The sequence below is a fragment of the Vigna angularis genome, chromosome 7 (genome assembly GCF_016808095.1).
Source record: "Vigna angularis cultivar LongXiaoDou No.4 chromosome 7, ASM1680809v1, whole genome shotgun sequence".
In the NCBI taxonomy this organism is placed as follows: Eukaryota; Viridiplantae; Streptophyta; class Magnoliopsida; order Fabales; family Fabaceae; genus Vigna; species Vigna angularis.
The window spans coordinates 22,718,616-22,743,497 of NC_068976.1; the positions used below are offsets into that span (position 1 = coordinate 22,718,616).

General features: G+C 34.6%; 2 protein-coding genes and 1 long non-coding RNA gene across 10 annotated transcripts; 2 read left to right on the plus strand and 1 right to left on the minus strand.

Annotated features, from left to right (window-relative positions):
• Positions 1 to 202: 202 nt before the first annotated feature.
• LOC108338111 (abscisic-aldehyde oxidase) lies at positions 203 to 10,080 on the plus strand. 3 transcript variants are annotated; one of them, XM_017574820.1, is made up of 10 exons: positions 203 to 471; positions 765 to 2,544; positions 3,206 to 3,465; positions 3,575 to 3,784; positions 3,936 to 4,154; positions 6,755 to 7,720; positions 8,132 to 8,227; positions 8,413 to 8,511; positions 8,887 to 9,076; positions 9,604 to 10,080. In XM_017574820.1, the coding sequence occupies exons 1-10, from the start codon at positions 367 to 369 to the stop codon at positions 9,816 to 9,818; spliced, it is 4,140 nt and encodes a 1,379-aa protein (XP_017430309.1). In that variant the 5' UTR covers positions 203 to 366; the 3' UTR covers positions 9,819 to 10,080. The 3 variants fall into 3 exon arrangements, with proteins under 3 accessions (XP_017430309.1, XP_017430310.1, XP_052736446.1); XM_017574821.1 differs by having other exon boundaries at positions 850 to 2,544; XM_052880486.1 differs by having other exon boundaries at positions 366 to 471; positions 749 to 2,544.
• Positions 10,081 to 11,733: 1,653 nt separating this feature from the next.
• Positions 11,734 to 15,775, plus strand: LOC108336370 (uncharacterized). Its single transcript, XM_017572801.2, has 10 exons — positions 11,734 to 11,838; positions 11,996 to 12,235; positions 12,429 to 12,633; positions 12,953 to 13,043; positions 13,135 to 13,280; positions 13,618 to 13,861; positions 14,062 to 14,166; positions 14,256 to 14,438; positions 14,515 to 14,719; positions 15,127 to 15,775. Exons 2-10 carry the CDS (start codon positions 12,016 to 12,018, stop codon positions 15,609 to 15,611), a joined length of 1,884 nt encoding a protein of 627 aa, XP_017428290.1. The 5' UTR covers positions 11,734 to 11,838; positions 11,996 to 12,015; the 3' UTR covers positions 15,612 to 15,775.
• LOC108336372 (uncharacterized) lies at positions 15,645 to 19,781 on the minus strand. Of its 6 annotated transcripts, none has more exons than XR_008250593.1 (3): positions 19,579 to 19,781; positions 16,126 to 16,371; positions 15,645 to 16,004 (listed from the first exon to the last, which is right to left on the minus strand). It is a non-coding gene; the product is annotated as an uncharacterized LOC108336372 (long non-coding RNA). The 6 variants fall into 6 exon arrangements; XR_008250595.1 differs by having other exon boundaries at positions 16,126 to 16,328; positions 19,579 to 19,779; XR_008250596.1 differs by having other exon boundaries at positions 16,126 to 16,301; positions 19,594 to 19,777.
• Between the last annotated feature and the right edge of the window lie 5,101 nt (positions 19,782 to 24,882).

Consider the following 24,882-nt stretch of genomic DNA (forward strand, 5'->3'; position numbering starts at 1 on the left):
TGAATTAGTTGAAAACATTTGTATAATAAGCTATATACAAAATCAATTTTAGATAAAAATAAAAAATTAATGGATAACGAACGAAAAATACTTAAATTTTAATAGATATTTAAAATTTATTTTAGTAAAAGATAATGAAAAAGAAGAACAAAAGGGCATCATACCCGTACCCAATGTTGTTACGTCACTCTCAACAGTTGACTGTTATAAAGAAAGGTTGATCACCTCGGAATGTTTACTCTCACTACAGACGCAGACACTGTAATAGTTTAAGCTTTTCTTCTGTTCTGTTACTGAAAACTGAAACACTAGCAGCTGAAATTATGCAACTGCAGAAGACTCCAACAAGTTTGGTTTTTGGTGTTAATGGTGAGAGGTTTGAGCTCACCCATGTTCACCCGTCAACCACTTTACTCGAATTCTTGCGTACTCACACTCGTTTCAAGAGTGCCAAGCTTGGCTGTGGGGAAGGTACATGCATGCCTGTCTTTCTCTGTGTTCAACCATTTTTATATCTTTCGGAGCTCATGGAGTTTATTGATTTGTTTGTTTCATTGCTGAATTAGTTTTTAGCGTTGTTCCCCTCCATGGGTGTATTTGAATTTCCGATCTTTTTTATTTTTTATTTTTGCCTTTCAATTTCTGTAAGCTTGGTATTTACTGAAGGAATTTATATTTTCCTCTTTTTTTTCTCTGTAAGATTAATTTTTGACAACTGTGATTTCAATGTTTCGTCTTATTTTTCTAGTGGTCTACTCATGCAGATGAAGAAGGAGAAGGTGTTGGCTTTAAGTAGTCCTAATTCTTTTTTCAATCTGGTACTTGATGTTTTGAAATGGTTGGTTTCAGGGGGATGTGGTGCTTGTGTAGTTTTAATTTCAAGATACGTTCCTGTGCTTGAACAAGTTGAGGATTTTACAGCAAGCTCTTGTCTCACACTACTTTGCAGCATACATGGTTGTTCAATAACAACCAGTGAAGGAATTGGAAATTCTAAAGAAGGATTCCACCCAATTCATGAAAGATTTGCAGGATTCCATGCCACTCAATGTGGCTTTTGTACACCTGGAATGTGTGTTTCCCTCTTTGGAACTCTTGTCAATGCTGAAAAGACCGATCGTGCAGAGCCACCAGATGGGTTCTCAAAAGTAACTGTTAGTGAAGCTGAGAAGGCTATTGCAGGGAATCTTTGTCGCTGCACTGGGTACAGACCAATTTCTGATGTCTGCAAAAGCTTTGCAGCTGATGTTGACATGGAGGATTTGGGGTTTAACTCGTTTTGGAAAAAGGGAGATAACAGGGACTTAAAGGTTAGTAGGTTGCCTCGATATGATCGTAATCAACTGAGTAGTAGATTTCCTACGTTTTTGAAGGAAATCAAGCAAGATGTGTTCTTGGCTTCTGGGAAGCACAGTTGGCACCGACCTATTAGTCTAACCGAGCTTCAGAGTCTATTAAAATCAAACAATTCCAATGGAACACGGATAAAAACTGTAGTTAGTAATACAGGTATGGGATATTACAAAGATAAAGAAGACTATGATTTGTACATTGATCTAAGGGGAATTTCTGAGCTTTCAAAGATCAGAAAGGACCGAACAGGGATTGAAATTGGAGCAGCAGTGACAATATCTAAAGCTATTGAAGTACTGAGGGAAGATATCAGAGGTGACTTTCTCCCAGATTATGTAATGATACTTGAAAAGATTGCTGATCATATGAGCAAAGTTGCCTCAGGATTTATTAGGAACACAGCCAGTGTTGGTGGAAATTTAGTCATGGCACAAAGGAATAATTTTCCCTCGGATATTACTGTAATACTTCTTGCTGTTGATGCAATGGTTCACATTATGACTGGCACACAATTTGAGTGGCTGACACTGGAAGAATTTCTGGAAAGACCAGCGTTAGGTTTGGAAAGTGTGCTTTTAAGCATTAAAATTCCTAGTTTGGAACTCAATCAAAGTGAATCCTCAGAACCAAGAAGTAGATTCCTCTTTGAAACATACCGGGCTTCTCCAAGGCCCCTTGGTAATGCCCTTCCCTACTTAAATGCCGCTTTCATGGTTAAGGTGTCTCCATGCAAGGATTCTGGGGGAACTCTGATAGATACTTGTAGGTTGTCTTTTGGTGTTTACGGCAGTAAACATGCCATCAGAGGGAATAAAGTCGAGGAACTTCTATCTGGAAAACTTTTAAGTACTAGCGTTCTGTACGATGCTGTCGACTTGATTAAAGCCACTATTGCATCTCAAGATGATAACGCAATAACAGCTTATCGTTCAAGTTTAGCTGCTGGTTTTATTTTTCAGTTCTTTAACCCTCTTATTGACAGTCCTGAAAGAATAAGCAATGGTTATTTGAATGGAAATAATAATCATCCGTTTGCTCAGGATTTTGAATTAAAAGTCAGTCAGAAGCAGATACCTCATGACAAAGTTCCAACTTTACTAACATCTGGTAAACAAGTCCTTGAAGCAGGCTGTGAGCATCTTCCTGTTGGTGAGCCAATCGTAAAGTCTGGAGCTGCACTACAGGCTTCAGGTGTGTTTTGTATCATTAAGTTTTAAGTTGATTCTCAGACTGCTGTCTTTTCTTTGCATTTCTATCCACGTTTCAGGGCAGTAAACTAGAATATTTACACGACAAAGTTGGTGCCTTTTTCTATTAAATTCCATTTGCTAGAAAATGGTCCTTAGTGCTATCATAAGATTGTAAGCTTGTGACCTTGGTGATGAAATTTTATGTCTTGGAAACAACCTCTCTGCTTATGATTGTTAGTTTGTATACGTCTGAGCCTCTATAGGTCCTATAAATGGATAAGACTCTCAAAAACACTATGTTAAAAGAAAACTGTTCTCCATGGTCTTGGTTCTGATGAAATGTGTATCCATATTTTGCATCTTATAGTCTCCGGTTACCTTATAAGTGTTGTGGAGATAACAATGCTAAAAGTTCCAATTCCCAGGTCATATAAACTTGCTCCAAATGCTTTTGATTCTGATGAATTTCTGCATCCATACTTTTGCATCTTGAAGTCTCTGGTTTCCTTTTAACTATGCTCAAAAGTTCACTTTCATAGTCACAGGCTAGTTTGTATGTGTCTTGTTTTATTCTGTTCGATGCCTGTGAATTATGGCTTTCATGTTAGTTATTTAAATTTATGTTCCGTAACAAGTACATACTTGTGAATAATCAAATATAGGTGAGGCTGTGTTCGTGGATGACATTCCATCACCACCAAATTGCTTACATGGAGCATATATTTATAGTGCTAAACCTTTAGCAAGGGTAAGGAGTATAAAACTCAACCCTGAGTTGCAACTGGATAGAGTAAGGGATGTCATTTCAAGTAAAGACATTCCCAATGGTGGGGAAAACATTGGATCTAAGACTGTATTTGGGATTGAACCTCTATTTGCAGAGGAAGAAGCCAGATGTGTTGGTGAACGCCTTGCCTTTGTGGTGAGTTTTTAATCCCTATTGTGATCCAACAATTTATGAGCTTATTTTTCATTTCTTTGGAGCTTGATATGATAATACTACCAATTTAGTCATGGAATGGCTTCTCTAGGTTGCAGATACTCAGAAAGTTGCAGATATGGCTGCAAACTCAGCTATTGTTGATTATGATACTGAAAATCTTGAGCCGCCTATTCTATCAGTTGAAGATGCTTTTGAAAGATCTAGCTTTTTCGAAGTTCCTTCTGTTGTCTATCCAAAAGAAGTAGGTGATATATCAAAAGGAATGGCTGAAGCAGATCAAAAGATTCTTTCTGCTGAGGTACATTGGAAGTTATTTATTTCTCTCCTCTGTTTCCCCTCTTCCTCTCATTTCGTGCCTTTGTGCTCCTTTGTTCCTCTGCAATGTGGAAGTTTGCTCCTGATTAATTATTGTTTCAATGGTTATGCTGAATAAAATATGTGGAATACAGATGAAACTTGGGTCTCAATACTATTTTTATATGGAGCCACAAACTGCACTTGCTGTTCCAGATGAAGACAATTGCATTACGGTTTACTCTTCAAACCAATGCCCCGAGAGTACGCATTCTATTATAGCAAGATGCCTAGGCATTCCAGAAAGTAATGTTCGTGTAATTACAAGAAGGGTTGGGGGTGGTTTCGGGGGAAAGTCCATAAAAGCCATGCCTGTAAGTATTTATAATTTTTTGAAAATATAATTTTTTATTTTATGTCTATCGTTTTTTTCATTGACTAACTAATAAATTTTGTAGAGTCTTGACATGAACTTTCAAATCTCCTGTTTTTCGGGGAATACACTAATAATATGAAAGAAAAGAAAAAGAAAGTCTCTATAGTCATTCCACTGCTTTTATTTATGCATAATATTCAGCAATCTGGAGATGTCCTTATGATGTCTTTGACAATGTTTATTTAATTTTTTATCAAAGCAGCCATTTGCTATTGAAATGTATATTTTGAATATAATACAATAGAAATTGGATTCCTAAAGCTATTTTATAGTTTCTTGGATAGAAAATAATGTTAAGTGGGAGGAATGGTAAAAATAAAAAGTTCAGATAAGCAAACGAAACAGGTAAAAAAAAGGTATAAAAAATTAGGTGAAAAGATCCTCTAGAAGAATTTCTTTGAATAAATCTTGAGACTAGTCCTCACTGGCCTAGGCCCTTCTCTACGTAATGCAATGAACATAATATATATAATATGTTGCTTTACTGTGCTGAAGACATACAAGGATTCTATTATATGACTCTTTATCCTTGATCTCTACATGGTATTTAGAGCCCAACAGAATCCATTACCTTTTGGTGTTCCCAATGTCCTTTGGTGCCAAACTTTTCTTATTAATTATGGGCATCCTCGCTTTTGTCCATTTTTTTCCAGCCATTTTCGGTCACATTGCCTAGGCAGCCCAAAATCACATTTTTTGGGTGATCGTTGTTTAATAAAATCACAACAGTCAAAGCTAACACGTGCTCTCCCGTGTCTTGAAACACATGCACTTCTCTTGCCCTTTGACATTAGTTGTCGTGTGTGACATCGCATCTAACCACTTTGTCAGCCATTCTCATTGCCATCCTATATGTCCCTTTTTCCAATTTTTCTAATTTGGTCTTGATTTCGTGATTGAAGCTAGTTTTACTTATCTCATCCATTTTGGGGATGCTTTTTTCACTCTCCTCCATGTGATATAGCTTCTTCTACTGGTGTTTGGTCTCAATCCTCTCTCTTTACTAATTGTTTCATTGTTCCACTCTCCATTGACAAGTTAGATGACAATGATTATGATAACTTTAGCTTAAGGAATAAGATTATGTTGATTGGCTCAATTTAACAATAGTCTTCATTGATGAAAAAGATCTCCTTCATTGAGAAGTTGGTTGTTAGTTGTCGATGGATCTTTATAGTCAAAGTTGATTTTGGTGGCACTACTGATTGACTCAAAGCTTATTTAGTCGCTAAAGGTTATACTCATATCTTTGGGTTAAACAATGGTTACACCTGTTAGGAATCCAAGTGTGAGTCTAAGTCCCACATTTAGAAGAAATGAGAAAGTGGAGTACCATGTAAAGTTGAAGACCCGTTAACTCATTGCCTTAAAGTTTTGGGTTGAGAGTTGTGTCACTTCCTTATGTGGTTGGACTTAAGTCTCATTGGTAGTGTATGTCAATGACATTGTTCTTACATTTAGGAATCACCAAGACATTTTACAAATAATGCAACACCTTTGCCATTACTTTTAGACAAAAGACCTTGACAAACCTAAATATCTTAGAGGAAGTACACATTGGATATTTTAGAGGAGACTGAATTAATGAATTCCAAGCCCTTTGGCACACCTATAGATCCCAGTGCAAAAATCTCAAATAGTTACCTACAGAACTAAGATTCAGGAAAGTTACACAAATGTCTCTCATTTGAGATAACTAAGTTTCCCTTTATATTTTCTCAAATCTACTATTCCATGAGATGATCAAACATATTGGGATATATTGTCATGTCATCCATGAAAAGATTTATATGAAGACCTTACTACTCAATTTATTAACTCCAATGATTAATTAACAAATGTCTTCACCAAATCAATGTGGGGTCCTAGAATCGGTTATATTTGTAACAAGCTTAGTACGTATGATTTATATACACTAACTTAAGGGGGAGGGGGAGTGTTAAATGTATTTTACTAAATGGGCAATGTACATAATAGACATAATATGTTCTTTTGTTGTGTTTAAGACACACAAGGATTCCATCATATGACTATCATTTATATCTACACACATTATTTGGGCAAATTCACTACCAAAGACTAAAGGCTTATTTGTGCATGGGATCTCCACTTAGTGGAGTCTGTGGACGGTAGGTGTATGCAGCCTTACCCTTGCAAGCAGAGAGGTTGTTTTTCAAATTTGAATCCATGGCCTATGGAAATTTCATGTCCAAATACTGCTTGGTTGTTAGGAATTATAGCTACTTCCCCTAAAGTTATCCCTAACTATCAAAGGAAACCAAGAAAGAACAAAGTATGCAATGAAATCTTTATTACCAAATAGGAAGTATAGTATCCTTACCTAGGGAAATCTCCTTCAACTGAGCCTGAGGTCCACGTTCTCAATATTACAAAATTTTGAAGTAACGTACAACTGTTTCCCTCTTATTTTGTGATAGTAGCTACCCCACCTCCTTACTAATTTTCTCAAAGTCTCTCTTACATGCAAAACTTTATATGTCTGCATGCGTGTATAGTACTAACAAGTGGATCTTGCAGGTTGCCACATCATGTGCACTAGCTGCACATAAATTACAGCGCCCAGTAAGGATATATCTAAATCGAAAGACAGATATGATAATGGCTGGAGGAAGGCATCCTATGAAGATAACATACAGTGTTGGGTTTAGGAATGATGGTAAGATTACGGCACTCAAACTTCAAATTCTGGTCAATGCAGGGATATACGTAGATATAAGTGCAATAATGCCACATAATGTAGTTTCTGCACTAAAAAAGTACGATTGGGGTACGCTAGCTTGTGATATAAAGGTATGCAGAACAAACCATCCCAGCAGATCTGCTATGAGGGGCCCTGGGGAAGTGCAGGGATCATTTATTGCTGAAGCTATTATAGAAAATGTAGCAGCTACACTTTCAAAGGATGTAGACTCCGTCAGAAGCATTAATCTTCACACATACAATAGTCTTCAGTCATTCTATGAGTACTCTCATGGTGAACCTAATGAGTATACCTTGCCTATAATATGGAATGAGTTAGCTGTTTCTGCAAACTATGACCAGAGAACCAAAATGGTGCAAGAGTTTAACAGGATTAACACCTGGAAGAAAAGGGGAATCTCTCGAGTACCAGTTGTGATTCAATTGATGCAAAGACCAACTCCTGGAAAAGTAAGTATTTTTTCAGACGGGTCTGTTGTTGTTGAAGTTGGAGGAATTGAAGTGGGTCAGGGTCTCTGGACGAAGGTGAAACAGATGGCTGCATATGCTCTTGGGGCTATTCAATGTGATGGAATTGGAGGTCTCTTGGACAAAATACGGGTTATACAATCTGATACTGTGAGCTTGATTCAAGGAGGATTCACTGCTGGGAGCACTACATCAGAGTCAAGCTGCGAAGCAGTTAGGCTTAGCTGTAATATCTTGGTGGAGAGGCTAAAGCCTCTTAAGGAAAACCTGCAGAAGGAAATGGGCTCTATCAACTGGGAGACCCTTATTCTTCAGGTAGCTACTATAACATTCATAAGTTTTCCTCTCAAGGAATTCTCTTTCTGATCATCTTAACTGTTTCTCTCTTTATGATCCACATTCACAGATTATTTATGATTGAATTTAACTACTCTTTGTTGTGGGGTTTAGAAACATGTTTTTTTTTTCTTAATTTACATCGATGAATGTATATTGGTATTTGTAATTGTGCATAAGATGTATAGCTTCAAGGATTTCCCATTAAGGTCTTGTAGGTACCTAGTGTTCTCACAATTTATGGGATCATAATTAACTCCTTTCAATTAAGAAAATATTAGGGGAGTAAACTGTGCAAATGGAATTGGGTGTAGAGAATTTCTTCTTATTTTCCTAGTCCATAAGCATAAATATTAATTGCCACGTTGCTGAGAATTTATTGAAATGCAGGCATACATGCAAGCTGTGAACTTATCAGCATCTTCATTTTATGTACCCAGCATGAGCTCCATGAGCTACCTTAATTATGGTGCTGCAATAAGTGAGGTAGGTTGGTTTTTCATTTGTCTTTTTGTGCACATTTCAAATCAAATTGATATTTTTTCAAGTTCATTGATAGTTACTTTTGAATGTAAGCACTGATGTCATATTTTCACAAAAGCCATGTTATAGAAGTAATTGAGACAACTTATCCTGTACTGATATTTTAAATCATGCAAATTATTTCTCAGGTGGAAATAGATCTTCTGAATGGTGAAACCAGATTTTTGCAAACAGATATTATTTATGATTGTGGACAGAGTCTCAACCCTGCTGTGGATTTAGGACAGGTAAACTGACTACATATTTGTCATGCAAACTCAACTCTTAATCAAGGAATAACACAATACAATAGTTTGAGGCCCTAGGGGAGTCAAGGGGAGACTAAGAACTTGCACACTATTCCTTACTAAAAAATTACATTGATTTTTAGAAGTGCAAAACACAAGAATCAACTCCTGATAACTTTCTGATATCTTGTTAAGAACTAAGAGGCTTTGGTTCCTTTAGCTAAAAATATCTCTTAAGAACCTACTAAACCAAAAAGCTTAAGAATTTAGTTGGAGGTCTTTGAATGTTTATGATCTCTATCAAGTTACAAATACTGTTCAGTTATTCAACTATGTATTTGCAATTCCTCCTGATTATATAATCACATCCTGCAGATTGAAGGAGCTTTTGTCCAGGGATTGGGGTATTTCATGCTTGAACAATACGAAACAAATCTTGATGGTTTGGTGTTGCAAGACGGCACTTGGAACTACAAAATCCCTACAATAGACACTATACCATTACAGTTTAATGTTCAAATCCTCAACAGTGGTCACCACCAGCATCGAGTGCTCTCTTCAAAAGGTGTGACCAAGTCACAAAAAATCTTTCTGTGCATTGTTGTTATTTGTTTATTGTCCTCATGAATGCACATCACTTGTCATGAAACAGGAACTTCTGTAAATCCTCTTCCATTGATTCATTATAGGTTTATTCTAGCAGTGAATTCCAAAATGTTGGTCTGAAGTGAGAAAATATTTGTTAACCATACATATTTGCTGTGGTGTAACTAACTAGCCAAATAGTGTAGTAGCTTGAATATGTGATGCATGATATAGTAACTAGTCATTTAGTGTAGTAGCTTGAATATGCTTCTCTAGAACAGGAATTAAAGAAAAGAGGTTTGGTATCAAAGCTGAGGTGCAAGTGAATGGAACAGAAACAATCAATTCAATTTCTTCTGCATAATAGTTTGGGGGGGAAAATGTGATTATAACTTGTAGGCATGCTGCAGCCTATTTTTGTGTTAGAATGTTAATAAGATTGAGAAAGCTTCAGCTGTTCTTGTTTGAAAATCTAAAATGAAAAATATTAAAAATTTATTGCTGCAGCATCTGGGGAGCCACCATTACTTCTAGCAGCTTCAATTCACTGTGCCACAAGAGCAGCAGTGAAAGAAGCAAGGAAACAACTTCTTTCATGGAGCAACCAAGAAGAAGATTCTATATTTCAGTTGGAGGTCCCTGCAACCATGCCTGTGGTGAAAGCACTATGTGGACTTGACAATGTTGAAAGATACTTGAAATGGAAAATGGGAAGGACATGATACTGTTCACTGTCCTAGCTTAGTTAGCAGAATGATTTTTTCTATCCAATTTTCAGTCCTTCTGGTAAAGAATTAAAATAAGTTGAGCTTTTATTATTTTATTTCACATGATGATCATGCTAGTGCAAAACTTTCAATTTTTTCATATGTTCACAATAAGAAGCACTGGCTAGTTTATGAGGGTAGTTTTTGCAGCAAGAATAAGATATATCTGGACGGTAATGTACTTTAGTTATCCATAAAGTGCTTAAATTGGTGTTGATCTTGCTTTATTATCAACATGAACATGTTTTAGTTTATAAAAACTAATTTATGTCGAAGGTAATTTTAAAATTTATAAAAAAGTAATTTTATTTGAGAAAAGGTCGGTTTGTTAAAAGGAACACATATGCCGACAAAATTTTATTCTGCAATATGTTATTTTGTAAGAACTAACTTTTTATTACATTTACGATAAGATCACCAAATTCTGCATGTTGAGATTCATCCATATTAATTTGAATATAAATGCTGCATATGAATACTAAGCAATGTGTCAAATGCTAGTAAAAGATAGTGTTTCTTTTAGTTTATATTAGATGTCTAAAGATGAATATATAAATATTACATGATATTCATATACTTTAAACAACATTTTATCCAATTTTTATCTCTAAAATCTGAGGATTCAGATTGAAATCATCCTTGATTTATGGTTTGGTTTTATTTTTAACTATTTAAACATAAATTACGTGTTATGGTAGTATTAAAGTTTAGTTAATGAAATTTTCATTTTTAAACATTAAGAAAGTTTAGACACTAATCCAAAAGATGTATTTAATTTTTGTTTAACTTATTTTGAACGGATGGTACACATTAAATTAGTTAAATTATCATCTATTCAAAATTCATCGATGCTATCAATTCTGTTTATTGAAAGGAGTTAATTTCATAAATATAATAATTTTTGTTTGAGTTTTTATGATAATTTTAAAATAATATGTTTATTGCATTTTATGTTTCATATTTTAGCACATGGTTACGAATAAAAGAGTTGGGATGTAAGCAAGCAAAAATAAAATGAGATTAATAATAATTAAGTAATAAATATTATTTGAAACAGAAGAGATAATTTAAGCATAAGAAAATACCATTTTAGAACAGTGCCTTCTGTTGTACGTGAGTAGTTAATATTGGAAGGTATATTATATGATTGGCGAAACATCAGAAACACAGCCTGTAATTGTACTGCAACCAATCACTCACAGCTGCTCTGCACAACATCACCTCTCATTTGCCTCTTCTAAAGACAGAAAAACTATTATATGCAAATAAAAAGGTAAGTAAAAGTAGATTAAATAAATAAATAAAAGAGAAATTAAAAGTTTCGGATTAAGAGAAGTATAAAAAGAAGAGTAATGAAAAAACTGAAATAAATATTGGTTTTTATCAATTTCGAAATTACTTTTCCTCTCGACTATCAAATTATCTTACCTTCTAGTTACACAAAATTATTCCATCTCTTAAACCAAACAAAATTTTAGTCTCAAAAAATTATTAAGTGCTCCATGATTATTACTTTAGTACAATTTCTGTTAATTTCTCTGCACTCTCATTCTACACTAATAGTAGTTTAAAGTTTTTCAAGAATAACAATAAATATGCGTATTTTATTGAAACAATTTTATTAAAATAATTTGTCTTAATGAATTCTTTTTAAAAAAATACAAACATTGTTATAATTTATTTGAGAAATAAAATTAATATTTTATTGAAAATAGGAATATAAGATAATTTAGAAGTTCAGAAAAATAAAACTACTACTACTTTAGGATAGAAAGAATGATATATTTGAGAGTTATGATAATAATTAACATTTAGCTAAGTAACATAAAAAATAAAAATAAAATTTATGTGACTATATGATCGTGAGCACATGATAATTTATCAGAGAAGTACACAGTACACATTAACACAGCTCAGTCTCAAACCCACTTCGTTATCTGCATTCAACTTCTTCCCTTCAGTGCCTGGAGTAGAGGTAACCTTTCCTAATGTCTTACCTATGCTCTCATTTCATGTGTTTTGAAAGTTACTTGTTTTTCTCTTGCTTGCTATGCATGTCAAATAATGGAATTCACATCTTATGGCTATATATTGTGAAAATATCTCACTACATTCAAATATGTAACCTTTAGGTTCAACTTCAAGCGTTGAAATGGGGGCAATTTCAGCACCCCTTTTTGTTGTTCTGCTATTTTGCTGCCTAGTTTCTGTCTCACAAGCGGAATACTTGAAGTACAAAGACCCAACACAGTCACTGAATGTTAGAATCAAGGACTTACTGCAGCGGATGACCCTGGAGGAGAAGATAGGTCAAATGGTGCAGATTGAACGAAGTATTGCCACTCCTGAAGTGATGAAGAAGTACTTCATTGGTGAGCTCTCACCCAATCTCTGACCAAAAACCAGTTCCTTATATGCTACTATACTATGCATTGTAGTTAGTAATGTTTTTTTTTTTCCTTATACAAGTGTACGATTTCTTTGATATAAAGGGTATAATCTTGTCTGCAATTAGGGAGGTGACATTAGAAGGAAATGTGATGTGATGTGATGATTGATGGGCAGGGAGTGTGCTGAGTGGGGGAGGCAGTGTTCCAAAACCAAATGCATCTGCTGAGACTTGGATCCAAATGGTGAATGGGATTCAGAATGGATCTTTGTCTACACGCCTTGGGATTCCTATGATTTATGGCATAGATGCAGTTCATGGCCACAATAATGTCTACAAGGCCACCATTTTTCCTCACAATGTTGGGCTTGGAGTTACAAGGCAAGTGTGTATATACTTAATGAATAATATTGGTCATTTTTTTTTGTGACAAGATAATTTTTTGTTGTTTTGTAATTTGAAGACCTTGGTTTTCAGATGCTAATGGTGTCTTATGCAGTTGAAACGATATCTCAACATGTTGACATTTTCACTAGACCCTTCAAATATTATCCTGCATTCAATGACAAACCAAATTGAACTATAGGATTTTATTATTGAGACCTTTTAGATCTTTAAAATGAGTTATAATTTCATTTTTATCTTTTAGCACTACCTTTCTGCTTAACTGAGTGCTAACCTAATTATATAATGCTAACAGGGATCCAGTGCTGATAAAGAAGATTGGAGATGCAACTGCCCTTGAAGTTAGAGCTACTGGAATTCAGTATGTTTTTGCTCCATGCATTGCGGTAATGTTGATGATTCCGTTCCTTTTAGATCAAGTAAAAGTTTAACATTTATCAAATGTCCTAATATGTTGGTAGCCTTTTTCTTCCATAGGTGTGCAGAGATCCTAGATGGGGGCGTTGCTATGAAAGTTACAGTGAGGACCCTAAGATTGTTCAAGCAATGACTGAAATTATTCCTGGTTTGCAAGGAGACATCAGTGGAAATTCCAGAAAGGGGGTTCCCTATGTTGCTGGAAAGTAAGATTCTTAACAGGAGCTTGAGTTCAGTGTGAACCATTAGATTATTTGGCCATCCTTAACTTTTTAAATACTTCCATAGTTCCATGCACATATGTTGGATGGTAATAATCACTCAGTTCCTCCTCAGCTCTTGTTTATAATTTATTGTTGTTAAGCTTTTGTTCTGCTTTTAATGCAAAAGTATTGTATTGCATTGTATTCATTTGTATTTATGCTATTTTCTTTGAGATTTTGGGTTCCGAAATTTCTGTGTAAAATTGAGTTTTGCTTATACAAAAAGTGTTACATTATTAAACTTCAATATTGTTTCAACATTTTAATTAATTTGACACAGGAACAAGGTTGCGGCTTGTGCTAAGCATTATGTAGGAGATGGTGGCACATCCAGGGGTATTAATGAGAATAATACTTTGATCAATTATAGAGGATTGCTTAACATTCACATGCCTGCATATCATGACTCCATTGTCAAGGGGGTTTCAACAGTAATGGTCTCCTACTCTAGCTGGAATGGGAAGAAGATGCATGCTAATCATTTTCTTGTCACTGATTACCTCAAGAACAAACTGAAGTTCAGGGTAACAAATAAAACTTCTTTGATTAGTTCTCTAACAAAGCAATTGAAGTGGTTCTTTTAATTTAGATTACATGCGGTTTTGGTTTTTCAACTTTCTTTTTTACCTATTAAGTCTATTTTTAAATATATAAGATAAGATCTTCCATCAAATTTAATGAGTAAACATGCAGTTTGTGATGTACTCTTTTTGGCATTTATCAGGGTTTTGTCATATCGGATTGGCTTGGCATTGACAGGATTACTTCTCCTCCTCATTCTAACTATTCATATTCTATTCAAGCTGGTGTTGGTGCTGGAATCGATATGGTAACAAAACAAAGAAATTTGATGACTTTTGTGACTGAAATTTAGTATCACGACTCTTCACTTATTACTACATTTACATTGTTTTACAGATCATGGTTCCTTTTAATTTCACCGAATTCATTGATGTGCTGCATTATCAAGTAAAGAACGATATTATCCCTGAAAGTAGGATTGATGATGCTGTGGAAAGAATCTTAAGAGTAAAATTTGTCATGGGCCTGTTTGAGAATCCACTTGCTGATCTAAGCCTGGTGAATCAACTTGGTAGTGAGGTATATTTTCAGAAGGATGTACTTTTAATATCTTTCAAAAGAGTTTTTATTTTATGAACTAGTGTGCCTTGAACAGGAGCATAGACAGTTAGCAAGGGAAGCTGTAAGGAAATCTCTTGTGTTGCTAAAGAATGGTAAATCTGCTGAGAAACCTCTACTTCCCCTTCCCAAGAAAGCTGCAAATATACTGGTTGCAGGAAGTCATGCTCATAATTTGGGTTACCAATGTGGAGGATGGACAATTACCTGGCAGGGGGTTGGTGGCAACAATCTCACAGTGGGTAAGCCACCGTAGTTAATTTTGGTATAGGACAAAATAAACTCTTCATTTCTTTTTTCTTCAAAAATATGCATAACCTTGTTTTTCAATGCATAGAGTAACCTATTACAAGGATACAGAATGTAATATATCTTTGGGGTAAGAGGGCCTAGGTATACAATCTAATTTGTTTCAAATAATCAAGAAGGGTTACTTTGGTCGTTAAAAAGGTAAGAGTATGGTGTGAAGTTTCAAAAAACCACCGGTGTCAATGTAATTTGCCCCAAACATTAACTCTGAACCATTTAAAACCTTCATGGATTAGGACGTAAAACATTCATACACACTGCAACTTGGATGTCTGATTATGGTATTTTTATTGTGGGATAGTTACGGTTTATCTGACAAAAACTATCATTTTCCTAACAGGTACAACAATTCTTGATGCTGTAAAACAAACAATCGATCCTGCTACTAATGTTTTCTTCAAGGAAAGTCCCGATCCCACCTTTGTCAAGTCCAACAACTTTTCTTATGCCATAGTCATTGTAGGGGAACCCCCTTATGCAGAAACATTTGGTGATAGCTTGAATCTAACTATACCTGAGCCAGGTCCAAGCACCATTACCAATGTATGTGAATCTATCCAATGCGTGGTAGTTCTCATCACTGGTCGTCCAGTAGTGATTCAGCCTTATCTATCAAAAATAGACGCTCTTGTGGCTGCATGGCTTCCAGGAACTGAAGGCCAAGGTGTCGCTGATCTTCTATTTGGTGATTATGGATTCACCGGCAAGCTTGCAAGAACATGGTTCAAGACAGTTAACCAACTTCCAATGAATGTTGGTGATAAAAATTATGATCCTCTATTTCCATTTGGATTTGGGTTAACTACTAACCCCACCAAGCACTAAAACAAGATTACTACTCAAAAGTCTCACGGTTCCTTTTCAGCAAGGAGATTCGTAATAGTCTTGGGCAGTGAATGATCACACGTGTATGTTTGTAATGAAAACCGTAGAAACTTAGCACTACAAAAGAAGCATGTCTTTTAAAATAAATTTACTGTTTGCTAAAATTTGCTAAGGGTTCTAACATAAACTACCACTAAATGTTTGCTAAAGTGCCACGTCCCTAGAAGGCAACCTTTCTTGGAGGAATCACTACATTCTTGTTTCCTGGAAATGTGCTAGATCTACCAAAGTTTTGAAGCTACAGGGTTCGTGCACAGATAACTCTGACAGAACCTTTCTGTTAAGTTGGATATTCTTCTGCATCAGCCCATGCATGAAGTTGCCATAATTGACCTGCCAAAAAAGGGAAAAAATAGTCGTCACAAAAAATGGCAGTAGACTAAATACCTCATAGTATGTACATATAAACTCAATACAAAGGAGCACTAAAGGTGTTAATGCAGGAGAAACTTACAGATTCTATACGCAGATTAACACACACCATGTATACATTCCATCATCACTTTAGTACATAGAACAAGGTTAACTTGAATCCAGGGGCAAGTTTCTGAAGAATCCAATATGTACAAAGCCAGCTATTCTGCTCCATGAAATACTCCTAACACACATCAACTGCTCCATGAAATACTCCTAACACACATCAAAGAAAAAGTCCGTCTTTGAAGAAAGAAATTAATGATTTTCTCATCCCATAATCCTACTACAGAAAATATAAAAGAAATTAAGAAAGCAACAAAGAAAGGAAGGAGTAAAGAAAGAAAGAAAGCAATAAATCGAAAAAAAAAAAGAGTGAATAAGCAAGCAAAGAAAGCAAACAAGCAAGTAAGAAAGAAACCAAGAAAGTAAATAAGCGAGAAAGAAAACAAGAAACATAACTAATGATGAAAGTTTTTTTTCCAACTTTCATCTTCAACCATAACCAAGATCACTTCAAAAACATAACTTCAATTTCTATTCAATCTCAATTTCCTAAATTTTAAATTTTTGCCACATATCATTTTAACAAATAAAAAAACCCAATTTAACTTATCAACACAATTTTCTACATACACTCCTCACTCGCTTAAAATTTCATTCACACCCATATAATTTTCTAAAATTTTATTTCAAGTACCAAACATTCATCGAGTTTCCATATCAACCTTCAAAACTGAATTCCCGCAACTTAATTTTCTTGTACCCCACGGAACTAAAATGGTAAGGATATGTGAAGCACACACCCTCACCAGCTTCTAGATAAATCCAAACCAAATCGCTAAACATCAATCACCACCAAAACAAAACTTCTAAACTTCAATTCTTTCAAATCTTATGAAACCTAGACACTTGTATGCAGGTCTTTGAAAAGAGGAAAGAAGTTTACCCTAAACAATGATACCTCCAACTCATGCTTCAGCTCTCTTCTTCATTGAAAGTATGGAAGAAAATATAAATTGGGTAAAAGAAGGACATTTGTGCTTTTTCACGGGTATGAGAGGAGAAATGATGAAAGAAGAATGAAATTAATAAATGGTCCGGTCCTGTCCCATCCAAACTAAGCCAAGCCAACTCAACCCAACCTAACATAACCCAACCCATCCCATCCAAACACAATCCAACCCAACCCAACCTAACCCAACTTAACCCAACTCAACCTAACCCACCCCAAACCAACCCAACCCATCCTAACCCCACCCAACCCAAGCCAACCGAACCCAAGCCAACCCAACTCATCCAACCCACCCAAGCTAACCCAACCTAACTTAACTCACCCTAACCCAATCCAACCCAACCCAACCTAACCCAATCCAACCCAGCCCAACCCATCCTAACCAAACACAATGCAACCCAACCTAAACCCACCCAACCCAACCCAACCTAAGCCAAGCTAACCTAACCCACCAAACCTAATTCTCCCCAACCCAGCCTCAGCCAACTCAACCCAACCCAATCAAACCCAACCCGACTGAACTCAACCCAACCCAACTCAACTAAACTCATCCTAACCCAAGACCACCCAATCCCAACTGAGCCCAAGCCAAGCCAAACCAACCTAACTTAACTCAACCCTACCTAACTTAACTCACCCCAACCCAACCTCACCTAAGCCCATCCAACCGAACCCAACTAAACCCTGTCGAACCCAACCAAACCGAACTCAACCCAACTGAACCTAACCTAACTCAACCCAACCAAACCCAACCCAACCTAACACAACCCAACCCAAATCAACCTAACCCAACCTAACCTTACCCAACTGACCCAACCTTACCCTGTCGAACCCAACCAAAACCAACCGAACCCAACCCAACCCAACCATACCCAAACCAACCGAAGCTAACCAAATTTAACCAAACCAAACTCAGCCCAACCGAGTCTAACCAAACCCAACTCAACCTAACCCAACCCAACCCAACCTAACACAACACATCCCAACTCAATCGATCCGAATCGAACCCAACCCAACCTAACCCAACCTAACCTAACCCAACCCAGACCAACCCAACCCAACTTAACCTAATCGAACGTAACTCAACCGAAACCATCCCAACAAAACCCAACCCAACCGAACCCATCCGACCTTAACCCAACCCAACCAACAAACTTGAACTGACCCACTCACCCGACCCGATCCCCATCGAAACCAAAAAACCCCAACCAAACCCAACCCAACCCAACCGAACCCAAACTAACCCGACCGAACCCACCCAACTGAACCAAACTGCACCAAACCCAACCCAACGCAACACAACCTAACCCGACCGAACCTAATCCAACACAACTCAACCCATATGTAGATATAAATTCAATAGAAAGGAGCACTAAAAGTGTTAATGCAGGAGAAAAACTACAGATTCTATACGCAGATTCACACACACCATGTATACATTCCGTCATCACTTTAGTACATAGAACAAGGATAACTTGAATCAAGAGGCAAAGTACATAGAACAATCTGTACAAAGCCAGCTATTCTGCTCCATAGACCACTTCACTTTCATGACATACTCCTAACACACATCAAAGACAAAGTCCATCTTTAGAGAAAGAAATTACTGATTTTCTCATCCCATACATTCTGCTACAGAAAATATATAAAAAAATTAAGAAAGCAAGAAAGAAAGAAAGGAGTAAAGAAAGAAAGAAAGGAGTAAAGAAAGAAAGAAAGCAAGAAATCAAGACAAAACAAGTGAATAAGCCAGCAAAGAAAGAAAAAAAAGCAAGTAAGAAAGAAACCAAGAAAACAAATAAGCAAGAAAACTTTTATCTTCAACCATAACCAAGATCACTTCAATTTCTATTCAATCTCAATTTCCCAAATTTTAAATTTTTGCAACATGTCATTTTAACAAATAAAAAGAACCCACTTTAACTTACGAAAACAATATATACACTCCTCACTCGCTAAAAATTTCATTCGCACCCATATATTTTACCGAGCATAAGGCAATGCAGTACAACAAGTTAATCACCAAGAAATTTCAACCGCAATAAGTTACCATTCCAACTCTACAAGGTTCCCCTATCATTCATATGCAAAGATCCCAACATCTATAAATCACGATAATTACTTCTAGCTTTATAAATAATATAATTTCCTTCAGAAAACCAATCCAATATTTCTAAAATTTTATTTAAAATACCAAACATGCATCGAGTTGCATCGAGTTACCAAATCAACCTTCCAAATTGAATTAGTTTCCCGCAACTTAAGTTTCTTGTACCCCACGATACTAAAATGGTAAGGATATGTGAAGCACACACCCTCACCAGCTTCTAGATAAATCCAAACCAAATCGCTAAACATCAATCACCAACAAAACAAAATTTCTAAACCTCAATTTTTTCGAATCTTTTGAAACCCAGACACTTGCATGCAGGTCTTTGAAGAGATGTAAGAATAGAAGAAAAGAGGAAAGAAGTTTACCCTAAGCAATGATACCTCCAACTCATGCTTTAGCTTTCTTTTTCAGTGAAAGTATGGAAGAAAATCTACATTGAGTAAAAGAAGGAGATTTGGTGCTTCTTCACGGGTAAGGGAGAAGAACCGATGAAAGAAGAATGAAAGTGATAAATGTCTCTGTTCAAATTTTGTTGGAGAGGACATAAAAGAACATTTCCAAGACACTCTATCTGTTAACTACACCCTTATTCTCACACATACACATATCCTAAACGGAATGAATTAAAGATCACTTTTAAAATAAATTTAATTGAAAAAAATCTTATTTAAACTCACCCGCTTAGATACATATGTAATTATAAATGTCATCTTATATAAAATATTTCATTACTTAAAAATTATTTAGATATAACAAACTGTTAAAAAATGTAATTGTTTAAATATTTATACTTTTTAAACATTTTACATTAGTATACACGTGTTATTGTCAATTTTATTTTTTTAATATATCTCATGTTATTATTTTATCCTTTAAAATTTATATTTAATTTTTCAAAACTCAATTATTTATAATAAAATTATCCATGGTAAAATTATTTATTTTATAATTATTTTTTATGAACATATTTCATTTAAAATATAATACTATTTTGTTATAATTATTTTTATTATTTTTTATATGTTATTCATTTGTTTCGTGCTATTAAGTTATCTTGGTATGAAAGTTATGCGGCTGGTATGAAGCAAGCAGACCTCGCCTGCGAGTATTTTTTATATATTATTCATTTAATATAATATTATATTAAAAACCTTGTGCCCATCTCTTCCGTTGAACACTGATTTCCATCCCTGTATCCGAAACCCTGTTATCACATCCTCTAAAAGACATCCGTATACTTGACCAATTTTTGGCCTTTATGTTCATCCATGAAAAAACATAGAACATCTCTCACTGATTGTGAATTTGTTGAATACATGTCACAATCCAGAAATAGAATGATTTTTCCTCTCCTAATCTTTGAAGATATTCTTAGCTACATTTCGGTCAAAGAAAACAATGTTATATTCAATGCGCAATGACTTAATAATATTTCGTAAAGTTTAATGTTTCGGTAGCTATTTATTTTCGATCAGAATCTCAAATAAGTTCATTTCTTTATCAGCGTCTTAATTAGGTTCTTATTTTCGTAAAATTAAATTAAATAAAGACTTTCCATCAAATTGATCAAATGACGTTTAAAATGGTCTTACATGGCATAGTATTATTGTTTAAACTGACGTGACATTAAAAATGTGTATGAAATGTATTTTGTATTAAAAATTGGAGTGCAGATAGGAGAAATCAAATTTAATTAAGGGCAAAGTAGGTAAAACAAATAAAATTAAGATCAGTCCTTTCTGTAATTACGAAATCGAAATCAAATTGAGAAAAATCAATTGTGCTTCATATTAGGGTTTGTGGGAGAAAAAGAAGTGTGTTTTTGTTTGATGGATAATCAAATGTAGAAGTTTGTTCATCTTCGACATGTAATGGGTGGCGACATCAAAAGTCCAATGTCGTTTTTCGTGATGGAGTATCTACGATTGATTTGATGGTCTGAACTTTGGAAATCAGATTGGGAAAGAAAGATTGCAGGAGTGAACTTTACAATTGAAAAGCTCTAAAATCCAAAAGTCAAACCAAGCAGCAACTGAGAAAGATGCCCACTCGACAAACAAAATGGATTTTACAGTATCACAATAAAAAAAAATATATCAATGCCTGATTTGCATGGTTTCACAAGAACTCAACAAAAAATATCAATACCTGATTTGCATGGTTTCACAAGAACTCAACAATCAGTATTCAAGTTTTCAAGAGATCTTCTGTTTTTTGGTAACTGACTTCACACATGTAGAAAAAAATAGCTTCCACTGTTGTCATTGAATCACACGACACTCCTAAATCACAAAACCAGCTCCAAAAACAATTCCCAAACTCGAATACAGGATGTGTTATAGCAGAGTAGGATGCACCAGTAGAGGGTTCGAGATATGACTCGGGGTTCCACAAGTAGCTACGGTAGGATGTGCTACAACAGGCACATAGAATGCACTAGTACATCCCGTCGAGCTTTTCACAGTCCCTCTTGCTCTGCGGGATATCCTTCCCTGGCACCGGCGGTGGGTTCTTCCGCTTGAGTCGTCAATGTTCATGGCGCAAGAGCCGCAGATCCCCTCGCGGCAGGAGCGGCGGAAGGTGAGGTTGGGATCGATCTCGTTTTTTATCTTGTGTCACGAGTTCCACCCTTAATCCCAATCTGATTCCGAAACTTGAGTTGGGATTCTTCTGATATGAAGCCCCAATCTCGGCGTTTCTCTTTTTCTCCCATGAACCTCAATTCGGAGCCCAATGTTTTTCCCCAAATGTGATTTGGATTTCTCAACTACAGGGTTGTACTTAAATTTTTTATTTTATCCAGATTTCCCTTGACTACATTTGATTTAACATCTGTGCAATCTATTTTTTAATTAAAAAATCAATTCAAACTCGTTTTTAATGCCACGTCTGATTAATCCATACACTGACCATGTCATGTAACCCAAACTTAAACGACCGTTTGTCCAATTTGACGGCAAACCTCTAATTACTTTAATTTTATAAAAATAAGGACCCAATTAAGACACCGAAAAATAAAGAAATTTATTTGAGATTCTGAACGAAAATAAGAACCTAAGAGATTAAACTTATATCGTAAAATACTAACCCACATGATTACGCAATGCTTATGTATAGACACAATGTATCATTGACATTTTTATGTGTCAATGTATCATTGACATTTTTATGTATCAATGTAAATAACTTATACAATATCATACGAGTCATTCACCAACTCTAGAATAATTATATTTTAACAATTCTTATTTTACATACCACAATTTCACGAAAATATTTAAAAATTATCTGATTTAAATATTTGTTATTATTTTATTCTATATGATTTGAAAATAATACGGTCGTATTACTTGTTTGCTATTTCTTTTGTAGTACCAAACAAAGTTTTAACCCAGTGAAGTGAGATTCATTGGGTGGATAGAATTATCTTTTTTAGCTTAAGTAAATTTAATTAAGTTGCTTACGTATATTTTTAAGTTAGACTGTTTTTATAACATAAATTGAGATGCATGCTCCATGCAGATTTTTTTTAAGAAATTGTTGGAGGTTTTTTTTAGTAAAAGCTACTCTTTTATTGAATTATGAACACTTTAAATACAATAAAAATTTAAACTTTACAAATCAAAAAAATAGACACGATCTCATGTTTAACAACTTCCGAAAAATTCTAATTGAATTGTGAACACTTCAAATAAAATAAAAATTCAAATTTTACAAATCAAGAAAATAGACACGATCCCATGTTTAACAACTTCCAAAAAATTCTAAAATTGATTAAATTGTTTGAAACAGTCGAAACATCTTAAAAAAAATAACAAATTAAATGAAAGAATAAATTGTTGTAATTGCTTCATCTTTAAGTATAACTTTAACACTTCTTATTTTAGTTGTTGCAAAAGTTTTTCTGAGAAATTCAAAACTTGCTTTTTGGTAAAGGCTTGATAAATATATCAACAAGTTGCAATTAAGATTTGTAATAAGTCAAGTTAATTTTACCTTTATTTTTTATCCTTCTATGAGAAAGAATAATTTGATATTAAAATATTTGGTTTTTCCATGAAAAATAGGATTGTTTAAAATACAAATAACAGCTTGATTGTTATTTCAGTGCATATTTTTTCTTCATATTTAAATCGACTAGAATCTTTCTTAACCATAAAAGACTTAATTTACAGCAGCGTTATCCGTAATAAATTCAGCTTCTGCCTTGTTACAACACCATGAGAACACACATGATCCAAACACATCACGTTAAGAGTTTTGGAAAGAAGATTGCGGCGATTTCTTCTGCTGAACGATTATCTGATGAGCTCATAACAGAAATTCTGTCATGGCTTCCCGCGAAGACTCTCATGCGATTCAGGTGTGTTTCCAAGACATGGAATTCCCTTATTATCAATTCTTACTTTATGAAATTGCACCATGAAAGATCCCTTATCTTCCAAAGAGATTTGAGGAATGAAGCCAGAGCTTACAGTATCATGGGAAAAAAACATTTGTTTCGTGCTCTTAAGAATTCTTACGATGAAAAAGGTTGTGCTGTCGCCATGAAGGAAGCAAAGCGCGCCCGCCAATGTTTCCGTGTGGCAGAAGAGGAAAGTTATGCTGCTGCCATGAAGGAAGCAGCATATTGCGCCTGCGACCCTGACGCAGAAAATGCCCTTTGTCTTCTATGCTACATGATCATATTCTTCAGTTCAGTTTTGCTAATCTACCGTCGCTGTCGTTAAGATTGTTTTTTCCACCAGAGGTTGTTCTCGTCCTCTTTTCTTCGCCAATAATTTTCATTGTCCGCAAGTTAATCTTTTTTAACATTCTTATACTCTTTCATTTATAATCTTTTTTTATTTTGATTTGTTTTCACTTAATTTTCATTTTGCGCTTTCATCTTCGCTTTTCCATCAACCCTAAGTCCTCGTTCGCATTGTGTTATTTTTGAAGTCGTGCCTATGTAATTGGAGACTTGCATAACATTCACTATTTAGGGTTTTGGTAACCTCTGTTTCTGTTTATATGTTGGATGTATGGATGGATAGGTTTAGGATTTTATGGTAATATAGTATTATTTTTTAAATTTTGAAATAATTGTTTGTTTAATAATAATATAATATAATATTAAAAATTTGCCAAAAATATTCCTTTTACATTAAAAATACTATTACTATTTTATATTTTACCGATCAAAGAATAAAGAAATAAAGGATACTTTAAAAATTAATTGCATAATAACATTAATTTTCATTTTAAAAAAAACGCATGAAAACTCAATGATTAATTATTAATAAAACATGTATTATGCTAAAATAAAGATATGTGTACTGAATAAATTATTAATTTTTATCTAAAGATTTTATGCAAAATTTATTTATATTTAATTAGAAAATATTTTGCCCCAAAATTAAATTCATAATACTCTAGATTTTCTAAATTATTTTAAAAGTTAAAAAACTATTTATAATTTCATGCATTTATACCAATTTACAAGGATATTTTTTTTAATGTACACAATTTTTTTATTTTAATTTTTATAATATAATTATTAATTAATTTTTTAAAAATATAATATTAAAAAGATATAATTATTACTGATTTTTTTCTACAAATAGTTATTATTTTAAAATTTTTTATAAGAAGTTATTATAATTTTTTTATATATTATTAACTTATTT